General features: G+C 37.7%; 1 protein-coding gene across 11 annotated transcripts in view; it reads right to left on the bottom strand.

Annotated features, from left to right (window-relative positions):
- The window catches only part of TJP1 (tight junction protein 1), a 192,386-nt gene that overhangs the window by 29,460 nt on the left and 148,922 nt on the right, over nt 1-14,004 (bottom strand). For all 11 annotated transcript variants that reach the window (XM_035336322.1, XM_035336323.1, XM_035336326.1 and 8 more), the window contains 6 exons: nt 10,176-10,300; nt 9,859-9,961; nt 6,049-6,328; nt 5,364-5,467; nt 4,406-4,574; nt 3,914-4,058 (listed from right to left, as the gene is read on the bottom strand). In XM_035336322.1, coding sequence (XP_035192213.1) covers nt 3,914-4,058; nt 4,406-4,574; nt 5,364-5,467; nt 6,049-6,328; nt 9,859-9,961; nt 10,176-10,300 — 926 coding nt within the window. The remainder of the gene's footprint in view (nt 1-3,913; nt 4,059-4,405; nt 4,575-5,363; nt 5,468-6,048; nt 6,329-9,858; nt 9,962-10,175; nt 10,301-14,004) is intronic.

Genomic DNA, 14,004 nt, shown 5'->3' with positions numbered 1-14,004 from the left:
AACACTTTAATTTTATGCAGCTTTTATAGTTGCATATAAAATAGCGTAAGTATAGAAGAAAAGCTCTCAAGAACAGTAACTAAAATGCAGACACAGAGCACAGCACCAGATCATCAGGTAAATACCTGAGCTCATTCACATACTTGAAGCGCAGTGCTCATAAGACTGTGCTACACGTCATTTGCTACTGGCAAATACAGTCTATCAATTAAAATGCTTGCAAAAGGTCAGCTCTGCTCAGTGTAAGATCCAAGTTTAAATGGGAAAAAGCTGGTAGAATGACAGCTGTGATAAATTACAAAGGAAAAATCAGAACAGCAGGAGAGCTGAATTTTTCTTTGCTTTCCTTAAGTTGTCCAGTAAGTACCCCATCAGTTTGCAAGATGATACTGATGCTGTCACTGTTTCTAGGTGATGGAAACTTGTCCAAAACTGACAGCTGCACTTCCCACGAGTGAAAGATGTTGTTAAATGTTTGTGTCCTCTAACAGTACTGCTGAACATCTGTGCTGCACCACAGCCCCCTCTACGTTACAGCCCCATTCCCTTTTAATTATTTTTTTTAAAGCATGTCTAACAGGAACATTTTTAAATAACCTTTAGTCACAAAATACAGTCACAGCTACAAATTAGCGTCATCAATTGTGGTTACTGCTTCAAAACAGAAAAAGACTGTTTGCAACACACAGTAAGAATGTTTGCTTGCACAGAAAAATCTTGGAAAAATAAGACTACGCAGGTTTTGTTCAAATGTCTGGTTTTAGCACATCTCAAACAGTCCTTTCATGAGAACAAAGTAAGAAACAGGAGAGGCACATTCCTAAGTACATTCAAAATAGAGTTGATTTTTGTCCTAAATTCCAGTTTTTCCTTTTTTCTTTCTTTTTTTTTTTGAAAACTGAAAATATAACAAACCTCTTGCGCTATATATAAATTGACAGCTGTATTATGGAAGTCAGCCTCATCCCTCCAGAAATAATGACCATCTCTACCGGGATTTCTTTAAGCTACCACGTTTTTCTTGCTGAGGCTGAAGTGTTGAACAGACCAGGAAGCCTTTTTGCTGTTCCAGTGAGGAAGGCAGCACAGCAATGACAGGTCCCTTAGTGGGACTTCTTTCAACTGGTAGAGGGCAGCCGAGAGATGCTATTTGGCAGGCTTGCCAGCACCTAGCTGTAAATGCCACTGTTCAGCACAGTCGCACCAAAACCTCATTGTGTTCAACCACCTTACTTCCAACAGTAAGACTACTTAGGTAAGAAAGAATATATATGATACTTTCCTCAAGGTACATCCTCCAGCTTCGGATGCACAGTCACCCCCCAACTCTGGCTGTGAAATTCTACCCTTAAGATACATTTTTCTCTAACTAAACAGTTTTCTTCAGGATATCCTTCAAGTTGCACTTATTTTCCAAAACTATAGTTCACTGCTAAGACATGATAGAGTTCCTCCTCAAAGCCAGGAGATATTTGTACTTTATATTTCACTTAGTATCCAACTCAGTATCAGGTGCCTAAAAATGCTCCAAGTCTCCATAGCTACAGACATTTGCAGATCAAGTCCCTTCAACACAGAGCAACAACTAGCAAGTGAGCGATCAATCTAAAGCTACTTCAGATACAAATCTAAAGCTAGCTTCTCATCCACGGGCAGAGAAACCTTCACACCCCTGTTGAGACTGGAAAAAGCCTGCATATGGACTGACTAAAAAAAATGGCATTATCCCAAGTAAAGACCCGAGTGAGTTCGCACAGGACACAGTTGCTTTACATAAGGATCTACTGGATCCTCATGGATCTCTGGATCCTTTTCAGGACTTGACAATGAATAATTCATGTTTTTGGCTTATGGAAGATTACAAAAGAACAATTGCAACACATCCTAGATTCTGAGTTTTAGAAAGATTGTTCCAAAGAGACATCGCTGAGCTTCCTCTAGACTGAAGAAAACCACAAGTGCTGTCCAATGCTTTGACAGGACGTTCAAGTAGCCATTGTTACGGAACTTCTGTACACAGAAAAACTGCAGGCACAGTGTACATATCCGTATGAAATACTGAAAAATGGACAATATTCGAGACCCTACCAGATACTGAAACAAAACAAAACTGAAAAAAATATATTGGCAGACGTACTCTTAAGATGTGTACTCTAGTGGACATCAGAAGTGTCAGCCTTCAGATCAGCTTGTACGAAAAGACTGAGAAGATTCCTATGGAATTTATCATCAACATACACTTAGCATAACAGAGCATAAATGTCTAAATAAAGACTTGCTATCTTCAATAATTTTTAATGTCCTTCTTAAGTTCAGTTTGATAACTTTTTTTTGCACCTTTTCCTCCTCAGCTTATTCTCAAGCTTTCTTCCCCAAAGTTTTCCATTATATTTTAAACAATGAAGCAACGTTGCAAATAATTTACTTTTGCAGCCAATCTGAACTTGCACAAATAACTGCTACAAAAAGAAGCTGCTTTTCATGTGTTCTTTATGTGGCTCACGGCCCAACAGATTTTCTGATCTCGAAAGGGACATGTCCAACAGGAAGTCAGTCCATGCCAGGGTAGCTCCTGTTCATAAAGCAGATAACGGATGCATTCCGAGTTCAGATAACTTCAAAGTTCCTTTTCAGGAAGGATTTAATTCTTCTGACAGCACAGTCTGTAGGGAGGAAGTGACCATCTACCTAAGCCACTGCAATAGGACAGGAAAGCACTAAGAGCAGGATAAGTAAGTCAGTTTCAGTTTTGATGGATTTTTTTTTTCCCATCCAACAGCCACTTTCACGCTGCGTTTCAAATGCATGTTAAGGAACACAGGCTTCAAATCTGGTGGGGCGTCACCAACTTTACAATCAAGTTTTTCAAGGTGTCTCCTACTTTAAGGTTATATCCATGCAGAAGGCAAGGTGTATGCGTTGTTTTCCCCCTTGGGCACACAAAAGATTACAAATAAGCAGTAATTAGGTATATCGTAGTTTTATGGAACAGCTGGCTGCAATTTGGTTTTCAGAATTTTTGGTAGCATTTTCAAGTCTTCGAATACAGGTTCTGAATTTGAGATTTGCAACAGATCAGTTCTAGTGGTTTTTGCTCTGTCATCTATACGTGCTCAAGATGAAGTTCTCTTACTATTGAAAGATTTGTTCTATTTAAAATCAAGATACTTTTTGAATTCTTTGCTAACTAGTGTCCACTTCCAAAACCAAACTGCACAAATGCAAAAAAGCATACCTGTTTTTAAAGACTAAGTTTCCACATGGCAGAAGAAAAAATTCTAAACCATACAAAACATGAATTCAGAGATGAGTCATCTAAAATTAGATGTGATAACTACGAAGTAGGTAAGTCTATGTCTTAATATCAACTCAAATTTTAAAAAGTACATTACAAAAACTACATCTACTGAGCAACACACCTTATTTAACAGGAATTAAATGTATTTTGAAAGATAAAATAAGTTTTAAAGAAAGATAGCGAGGAAAATAAAAAGCTTATACCTAGACAAATCAGATTTCCACAGTTTTACCCAGGTTGGACAATCAATAGGACTATGCTACTAGTCAACTCAAGTAAGATTGTTACAGTTAATTTCTTCATGAATCAATATAATTGCATGTGTCTCAATAACATCTATTAATATTAAACTTGCATGGCCACACATATAACCATGTTCTAAGGACAAAAATCACTTTTTTTTTTTTTTTTTAAAGAGAGTAACACAAGTATCTATTTCCCCTGAATTCTTAGCACATTTGTATCATGATCAGCTGCATCTCTTGAGAATGAATTCCATGTCACTACTACCATAAACTCTGCATCACATTTGTCACTGTATAAATCCAAGCACTCCTACAAACTTAAAGCTCATTTTAAATAGTTGATTTAAAAATAATACAATGCTGCCATCACCTGCCGTTGCTGGGCTGCTGTGGAGAATGTCTGGAATGGTCTGAAGGCTCTGACCTCTGGTCAGGAGATCGTGAACGACTGCGGCGGGGCCTGTCATGTGATCGGTTGGAATGATCTGATGCCAGCGACTGAATTTCTGAAATGTCTGTTAAATAAAAGATGTTTTTTTCATGAAATGATTGTAATTAAAATGGTGGTGTGACCTGCTCAAATGAAAATAAGCTTTTGCAAAGATTTTTATGAAGATGTTAAAATCTATGTTTATTATTTTAAAAACAACTAAATAATACACCTGTAAAAACAATTGCAAGAAAAGGCACTGTATCTTTTTCTCCACATTTTTTAAGGTACAGATTTCAAACACATTCAGAAGAACATACATGACAATCCTACTCCTATCATCCTCCCCACCCTCCTCTCATCCCACTTAAGTACTGCACATCTTCACAACACAGGGAATTCTCTGCCTTTGCAAATGAAGTTCATACTCACCATCTCTTTCTGAAGCATTAGCAGAATGAATACTGTCAGAAAGATCAGGGACATTCAACAGCGTAGCTCGTTCATCTCGCTGAACAACCATCTTCAACTTGCCTTTGGACCTTTCTATGAGAGTTTTTGCATCTGCTAAGGACATATTTTCTGTCACTGTGCCGTTTATCTGTAACAGTAAGAAGAGCGCAGAGAGAAACTTACTGAAAACCACTGAATCTCCAGTAAAGATGGTGTTTTACTGAGTGAAGATATTTAGAAATACTTAGAGAATTTTCCAAATTGCCATAGTTTAAATTGAATGCTATACAATGGAAAACTAAGTCTCATCCAAACTATAAGACCATAACACAGAAAATTACTTTCAACTGTCAAAGATAAAACATCTACCACTAATATGAAGCTTTAAAAAAAAAGTTATGCTTTTTAGAACTAGCATCACAGTAGAGTAGAAATTGTATGTTTTTCTGTACCGACATTTGCAGCAAAATCTTATTAGCAAATTTTGAGATATGAAACACTGTCTATATAGATTACAGAAATCAAACGTAACCTGAAAGCAAGTTCTAGCATTGCTCAACAGCATCAGTGCACAGCGTTATATTGTATAATTAAGCACCTAGGTACAAAGTCTTGAACCATCCCAAACAATTATTTATTTTTAATTATACATTTACAGTAAGTTTCTATTTTTAATTATATATTTACAGTAAGTTTCTTTAATTACATAAGCACTATTCATCCAAGTAAGACTTGTGGAATAATACTTTAGACAAAAAATTGCTTCATAATTTCTCATATACAAGAGGATTTATACTTAGATTTACTGATCCTCAAAATAAGTTCATCATTATACATCATCTACTAACAATAATTATGCTATAAAGAGATGGTTGATTCTATGAACAATTACATCAATGAAATTTCTTTGAACAACCACCACCACAATTTACTATACCTTCAGTACAACATCTCCTTCCTGAATATTGCCATCTCTTGCTGCAAGGCTATCCTGTGATATTTCTTTCACAAATATGTGGCTCGCCAACCGTAGACCATACTCTTTATATAATAATTAAAGAAAAACAGAAAGAACACTGATGAAGTTACAGTAAAGAGAAGGATTTATCCAAAGATTTACAACACTACTTTACAGAAGATTTAAACTATGAACAGAAACAGAAGAGCAAACTTGGCACACGAAGAACTATAGCAGAATTTCTCTATATATTTACTATTATATCAACTCCTCCTTTGACTATGCTTATAATCATAGATGTTGCTTAATAGCTCAATTTATATGCTACATACAGTTTTTAGTCTTTCAAACTAGAAGGACATGGAAGACTCAGATAAAATAAATAGAACGTACAAAGCTGCTAACAGAAGTCAGATGCACAGTTACGATTTGTTTACACGATATAAGACTTTACCCTTAACTAAGCACATATTTTGGAATATGAAAAATATCACTAGAAACACAACAGCTGTTTTCAAGTTTTCAGCTAGCTACTTGTAAAACTGGCAAGCAAACTGTAACAGCACAGTTCATCAAGTCTACGAAGCTCTTACCACCACACTGACTGATTTGGCCTTGAAAAAAAACAGCAAAGGTCTTAATAAGAGAACTCTGGACAAGTTACCTTCATTCTTCCTTGATTTCACCAGTGTTACTTTGGTAGGTTTTGCAGGCTGACTGGAAGTAACCGACCTTCTGTCAGATCTTGGTGACAAGCTTCTCTCTCTGCTTGCGCTTCGGTCTCTTACCCAGCTCTTCTCGTGTCTTCTGTTGGAACTGGGACCACCACGGCTGCTTCTTGGATCACGTATCTCTTCATCATAGCTATCGTCATCATTTTCAGACACTGGTTCAGGTTCCTGTCGAGCTACTGGAATCTGAATTTTCTTCATCCTTCGGATAGTCTACAACCAAGCATCAGCTATCAGCCCCAGGCTGTACTTAAGTATGTCTCTTGTGCCTCCCTCCTAATTTTACGTTACCACATTTAAGTACGTACTAACGGGTTTTATATCACAAGTCATATATATGTACTTGCATATATGGAGCCATAGACATGTACACATATAAGCCAAAATTCTGCAAGTGCAAACATATTCAGTGAATGGTGCAAGGTACTTAAGGGAATCAAGTCCTACAAAGAACATCAATAAACTCCCTGCAGATCTTATTACAGAAATCTGGGAGTGGATGACATGGGACAGGACAGGACGCAGGACTAAGAGACATGCAGTTGTGGTTAGGCTACAGCCTGCCCTCCAACCTCCCTGTGTCCTGTACCTCAGGCAATTGCAGGTGTGGGTATCAGTGAGTGAGCAGAAGCATGCAGCTCTGCAATAAGTCATCTGCCTAAGGAAAAATGTTTTCATCAGCTCTTCCCAAGCTTACTGTAGGACCTGACACGAAGGGCCTAGTGGATACTAAGAAAATCTGTCATAGCTTCCAACAGAAGTTCAAAATTAAAAAGCAAGAAATCTAAATCTTTTGTTTTTATTATGTTTGGTGTTTTTTTTAATGGTTTTTGTTGTTGAACTTTTTCTCTTTTTAAAAGAGAAAATTTTCAGCAATAAAGATGGGCCATGACTTTTCCCTCAAGTGATAATCAGCAGCTACAGAACAGATTTGCAGGCCAACGTGAAAATTAATGCCAAAACTACATTAGTTTCTCTTTCACAACAGCAATTAAATACGTGATGCAAGTTCGTTCCCCAGGAGCCTGAAAGCCTTTATCGCTTTTAGCTTCCACCCATCTCCACATAAGCTCTCCACTTATACATATAGGCATCCATGTAGGATAAAATAGCAAGCTGTGTTTAAACTAATATGAGTTAGAGAAAACACTCCCAGTATGTTATCAGGAACTCTGTAAATGCATTCTTGTTTATTAAAATAAACTTACTCTTGAAGTATTCAGTTCCTGGACTGCCAGCCCCCTGGGATTGGTGTAAAACCTTAATTCCCACCCATCCCAAGTTTGATCACTGTAAGCTGATGACAAAGGGAATCCTTTACACAAGGGGAAAGTTATACAAGACTCAAAAGATTCAAAGTGATAGTCATGACATCCCACAAGCGTGGGATGTGTAACTAGCCTTTAACACACACATGTAACAGTTAAAAAACAGACAGACTTTTCAGACTTCCCATTCTGTAACTATAAAGTATGGATTTGGACTATCCTGTGAATGCGAGGTCTGTTAGTTACGAAAAACCTAGTAAGAGCCACAATACAGTTGGTGTGTAGAGAATCAAACATCAACAGAATAGAGTTGTGTCAAGGGAGCTTCAGGCTGGGTGTTAGGAAAAGGTTCTTCACTGCAGGGGTGTTCAGGCACTGGGACAGGCTCCCCAAGGCAGTGGTCACAGCACTGAGCCTGCTGGAGTTCAAGAAGCATTTGGACAGTGCTCTCAAACACATGGTGGGATTTTTGGGGTGGTCCTGTGTGGAGCTCAGCATTGGACTCGATGATCCTCATGGGTTCCTTGCAACCTGGAATATTCTATGATGCTACATATACAGATGAAAACCACAGACATACATTACTAATTAAGTCTACTTAAGAAAGTCATTGAAGGAGAAAAACAAACATGTCAGGTGAGATTATCACTACAGGGGGATAAGCCTAGAAACACTCTCGCTAACAAGATCTCTTGAGAACCGGTTACTGTTTGACAAAAAAAGGTAACAATCTCATAACGGAAAATGATTACCAAGGAGCTCCGTATAAGATATTTAATTGTTCTGTATCCAGGACTATGCAGACATATGCTGGACTAAATAAACAATAGAATCCCCAGCCCATATACTTTCTTTAGGAGACAAAAGCTGAAAAAAATCGTAGCACCAGACTTCTTTTCTTGGAGAGTAATTCTGGAACTGCATAAGAAGTCCAGAATAGAATCTCAAGACTGATTTACAGAATTTGCCTTGTTCAGATGTAACCGACTCTGTGCTGTGTAATTCTAATGGTGTTACACAATGTCAGAGGCCAAACTAATTCAAAGGCTGAAAAGAAAATAGACGTACTTGTGAATGCTCTGAACACTTGCCTTCTTGTTATAAAGTTAAATACAAATAACATAGGAACTTCATCAATACAGATTACCAGAACCCTTCCCACTTTTTTTTTTTTTTAAACAGGGTAGTTTTAGCCTTCTGCTGAAGTGTATTAGTCGTTTTCCTTCTGCATAAAGAGGAAAAAACTAAGAACAACAGCCTTTGCAGCACAGCCCAATATCCTGTTTTCACAGAGTTGCGTATTTGAATACCCTCTCTCTTTGCTTAAACCCACAAACCAGTCACTGGCACTGCTAAAAACTTGTTTTTTAAATAACTATTGTATTCTCAGTGTGTTTTTGACAGCAATTCTCCTTAACTTTGAAGCCTGCCAACCTTCCAAAGCCATGTTTATGTATGCCACAGGGACAGGGAAACATTCCTGATGAAAGTTCAGTCAGTTTGCACTAATGTAGATGGTCAATTCCAAAATAAAACCTGACTGTCTAGAGGGTTTAGTTCTGCAACACCTAGCAAATATGCAAGAAGTTCCATTATTAATTGATTTTCTCTGCATAAATCTAAAAAACACTATTTCTACCACTGAACTGTACACCAACTGAACATCACAGAAAAAATTTAGGTATCAGAAGCCCTGCACAGCTCACCACACTTTCTTTTGTCTAAGGTTTAAATAATTGCTAAATCTACAACTGCAAAACACGGCACAATTTTTACAACAATATTGAAGCATACATGAGCACTTGAAATCTATCATAGCAAATGTTTTTCTACAAGCCCTAAAAGCCTGTTTTGCTAAATTCTGAAGTTAAGCATTGTGATTTTTGTATTCTACTATTTTTGTAATATAAAAACAACTCTCAAACTTCTATGGAAAGACAGATTGCTACCCTCTACTGATGATCTGTTCTGTTTAACAAAGTTCAAAAGCCAGCCTGGCACTTTGAATAAGCCTACAAAATTACAGGAATTAAGGTAATTATACTTTACTTTGGCACACTGTTTGCTAAGTATAAGAACTGTGTGTCTGAATAGGAGGTAATGACCTTCAGCATGCAGTAGCCAGGGAAAAACTTGATACAAGGGCACTCAAGAAAGCAAAGAAAGATTAAACAAAGCTGAAAACTGAAATATTTGGCAGCCTGGGAATAACTTTACCGTAAAGAAAAGGTGTCTGTATTACCTATTGCCATGCTACCCAAATAGGATCATTCATATTATAAAATATTACTTTGGGTGACCCATGGGCTCTATCATCACTTAAACCTGAAACACCACTTCACTCAGGTATTTAGGCAGGTATTACTTAAGTACCTTGCATCACGCACGTATTTCATAGCAGACAGTACACTATTTCACTTTTGCTCTGTAACTTCTGAATTTAAGGACATTTAAGTCTTCAAGACATTCACTTACAATTTTGGCATTCTTCCCACTTTTCCTCAGTTGCTGAACAGCAAATGCATGCTCAACGTTATCCATTGAAACGCCATTAACCATTGCAACACGGTCATTTTCTCTGAAAATAAAAAAAAAATCACAATATGCAGTATAAATATTTAAGTCAACAAAAAAATACTGGGGACTGAGCATCCCTGAAAAAATTACATACATTATAAACCTACTATACAAACAGCTATAGAGATCTCGAGAGCAAAACAATTGAGAGGTTAAGCTACCTCTGACAAAGATGCATGCCCCAAGTTAGAATGCAGGTGTAGTCTGGCACTTACTGTAGCAGTCCTTCTGCTGGGCCTCCTTTCAGCACATCAGAAATAACTATGGATGTCTCACCACTCTGAAAGTGAGGATTATCTCTTCCTCCAGATATTGCAATACCAAAGCCAAATCCAGGGGCCTATAATGTAACAAGAGAAATAAATGTATTTTCTGTTATTTATATAGTTACAATTCACGTTACTGTGTCAAACATGGAGAGGTCCTATGGAAGAAATAGGACTTTTTGGAAGAAAGAAGGAATAACAGACTATGTAATGCCATGCAATCTATAAAGAAGCTTAAGAAAAGTAAAAATTTGCTTCTAGAAGGCAGAGAAAGTTTTGGACTACACAGTATTAATTATTCCCAACCACATTTTTATGGCTTGGGCCCCAGGTGGTCATCACTAACACCTCAATCTTCAGTAAGCCCATCATACCATAGCACTGTGCTGAGACACGGATTCAAAGCTGCCTCACCACTTCCTGCAACACTTTCTTTGAGGTTTCACATTATGGCACTTTCCCAGTTTGACCTCACTCAGCTCAGAAAACGACAGGATCACAGCACGGGATAACACTGATGCTTACCTTGCTGCCTGAAAGCAGTGAGAATAAGAAGTAAACTCTCTCAATATCATTGATCTGCAAACTGCCTTGCCCTCCCAACATTGCCCAGAAAACAAACATTGTCAGAAGGGTATTTCCATTTAAATGCCATATCCTGCTCAAGAATTTATTCTGAAGTTCTGTGCTGTGCAGAATACAAAGTCATTGAATGGGTTTCAGCCAGTTTCTCCTGTCCACTGCACACCAGCATGCACTCCATAATGGAAGACTTACCCTTTCCATTTTTCCAGAATTTTGGACAAACATGACCTAGTTCTGACAGTGAGCTTTATAACCCTACTGTGACAGTGGAAGCAACATGGCAGACTGCATCTAGCTGTAACCCATCTATGTATAACGTCCGGATTTACATGCAATAATTACTGCCCCCAAAAAAGTTCCCCTTTTCCCCCCAAAAGAGAGTTCAGAAAAGCCTACAAGCAGTGAATAGAACCATACAATATAAAAACAAGGATTTGGAGATGCACTGTTTAGAAAGTGAATTCAACAGGTAGCAAATACTGTTGCCAGGTAAGAATAAAATAAGGTTGGTATAAAAAGTGTGCACGGGGGGGCATACTTTACAGCTTTCTTCTACATTCACTTTAATTCTTTCAAGGAAGACTGAACATCTTTTCAAATACATTCCAGCCAGATCAACCAGAAATCATGGCTGAGATTCAAGAATTACAAAGTGCAAACCTGTGCCATGCAGGAGGACAGTCTGAAGGATTATAATGACCCCTTATGACCAGAGCTGAGGGGTTTTTGTTCTCAAATCATTCAAAGAGAACAATGTATAGAATAGCCTGTGAAAACATGCAACAAAAAAAACTTATTGAAACAGTAAGGCTTGCAAAGCAAAAACTTCTCCCCCTTCTCACACCACCATTTAATCTTTCAGCCTTCTATTACTGTAGAAACCAAAACTCAGTTAGTGCTATACTTGGGTGGGAAGGGGCAGGGAGAAGAGAGATAGAGACAACATGTAGGTCAAACTTCATTTAAATGTTCTCTACCTTTCCTTAAATCATAAACACACAAGACAACTGGTTTCCAATTTAAATAACATCAAGTTCTTCTCTTCAGGAAGCCCTGAAAGGATGCAGTCTCATAGGCAGGCAGTACTCAGGAAGTCCACTCTATAAAAGGCTTTTTAACAATTTAAGTTTAAGTCTTAATGAATCACCCAAGTTGGAAAGTTCAAATCAAACCCTGAATCTTTTTGAGGAGATAAGAGCTCAAATAAGGAAGCTTATGGTAAACTTCTGCCTACTACTATTGGTAGTATCCTGCTGCCTACCATCAACCCAGAGGTAAATGATAAACTCACCTGCCCTCAGAGCACTACGACTGAACCTAGCTCTTAGAAATCTCTTGATTTAGTAGATGTCAATAACAAGATGATCACCACAGTTTATTTAAGATATAGACAGATATCTTAGCTTTTATTCCTGATCTGTAAAACAGCATGGGAACAGAAGGAACGAATGTACACACACAATTTCTATTTTACAGAGTTTAAAAAACACATCTAGTACTTAAACACAGAGAACTTAAGTTCCAAGGATAAAAAAAATCCCACTAAAAACACAAGGTGCATGGTTCCTCCTTCAAATCACTTACAGTTCAGCATATAAAGATAGGAAATCTCTTGGTAAAAGATGAACTGTAGCTACCTGGTAAGCTTTAACTGAATTTGAGTCTGGCTCAGTGTTTTAAGAGCTACATAGCAGTCCCAGAAGTTAGAGGTGTCATACAGAAAGGGAACAAAAAAAAAAAAAAAACAAAAAAAAAAACAACATGGTTAGAAGTTCAAGCCTCTTCCCCATCCCCCCAAAACATTTATAACACAACTTTTGACAATAACAGTTGGTAAATTGCAGCACTGTGTTAAATCACAGCACAGTCAGGTCCCTATATGCTCTGTTATGGGTTCTGTAAGATACCCAAAGCGCTTGATCAAAAAATTAAAGAAAGTATAAAAAAATGTAACAAAATGTCTGAACAGACACATACACATGCAGCTGCTGGGATTCAGTATACTCTGTCCCTAATTTGCAATATCATCTCTGGAAAGTAAAGGTCAGAGAAACAAACCCTACAGGAAGAAGTGAGCAAAGCTGCATTCTTCAAGAGAACTCCCTACATAAAACAATCTTTCCCTTTATCCTCAAAACACTCTGCAGTGTCATAACATCTTTTTAAAGGACCACTACCGGATCAAAAAAAACACCATTAAAAACCAAACGTGTATCCTTTCAAGATACATAAGGCTTTTGAGCTGCTATTAATTGCTTTATAAAGAGACGTGGCATACAACAACCGTGTCCTGTGATAGAAAAAAGCAGAAGCGTTTTTAAAAGTTAACTCCGTGTCTGAGTTATGAAAAAGGCTAATCAGCTGAGGACACATGGTAGGAACCCTTCACCCAGTACTTGCTAATGCACTTTTTATTTTCTTTAGATGTATTTAAAGAGGTGTGCACAAAATAACTATTTTCCTAAACTGTGATGACTACCATCAAAACCGCTTTTTGTTTTTACAGTTTTGTCTAGCCTTATGGAGCACAAAGAGCTCAAGGAATCCAACTCTACCATACATGGCAGCAATGGAGTTACACTGGGAAACACCACAGGCTTTCAGCTAAATAAATCTGTCAGTGCTGGAATTACCAACAGCACAGAAATTACTCACAGAAAACAAGAATAAAGGAAGTCAAAAACATTTTATGCATCTAGGACTGACACATGCATATTACTCAAAATACTTGCACTTTCCTTCTACTTTTAAAGCTGGTAATTATAATGAATAAGGACCACTGATATTTGTTAACTATTTTTGATCAGATGCCATTAATAAAAGCAAACCAAAATGGCACAGCAAATCAGAATGCAGTAGCTTCCTTGGGGCACAGGGAAAGGACCCCCGAGATGTGCTTGCCATGATGCTGGCACCAAATAGATGTCGCTGGCTCTTCCAGGGGAGCTTACTAAGACTTCATTCTCAACCAGATTTTTCAAATGACTTTCTACCTTTAGTTCTAAGGTAAACATTGACCAAATGTACAAAAAAAAAAACAAAACACAGTAGAACAGAGTTCTGTGAGCATACCAAAAAAAAAGCCCCAAACCAGTGGAAGCCAATGCTGTGAAGCTGAACTTGCACCTACCCTGTACAAGATCAGTACAGGTTAAATGTCACTTTCCATTAGTCACAGCCAGCTCACGGCCCT

This window comes from Oxyura jamaicensis, chromosome 10 (assembly GCF_011077185.1).
Source record: "Oxyura jamaicensis isolate SHBP4307 breed ruddy duck chromosome 10, BPBGC_Ojam_1.0, whole genome shotgun sequence".
Lineage (NCBI taxonomy): Eukaryota > Metazoa > Chordata > Aves > Anseriformes > Anatidae > Oxyura > Oxyura jamaicensis.
This window is presented reverse-complemented; position numbering and strand designations above follow the sequence as displayed.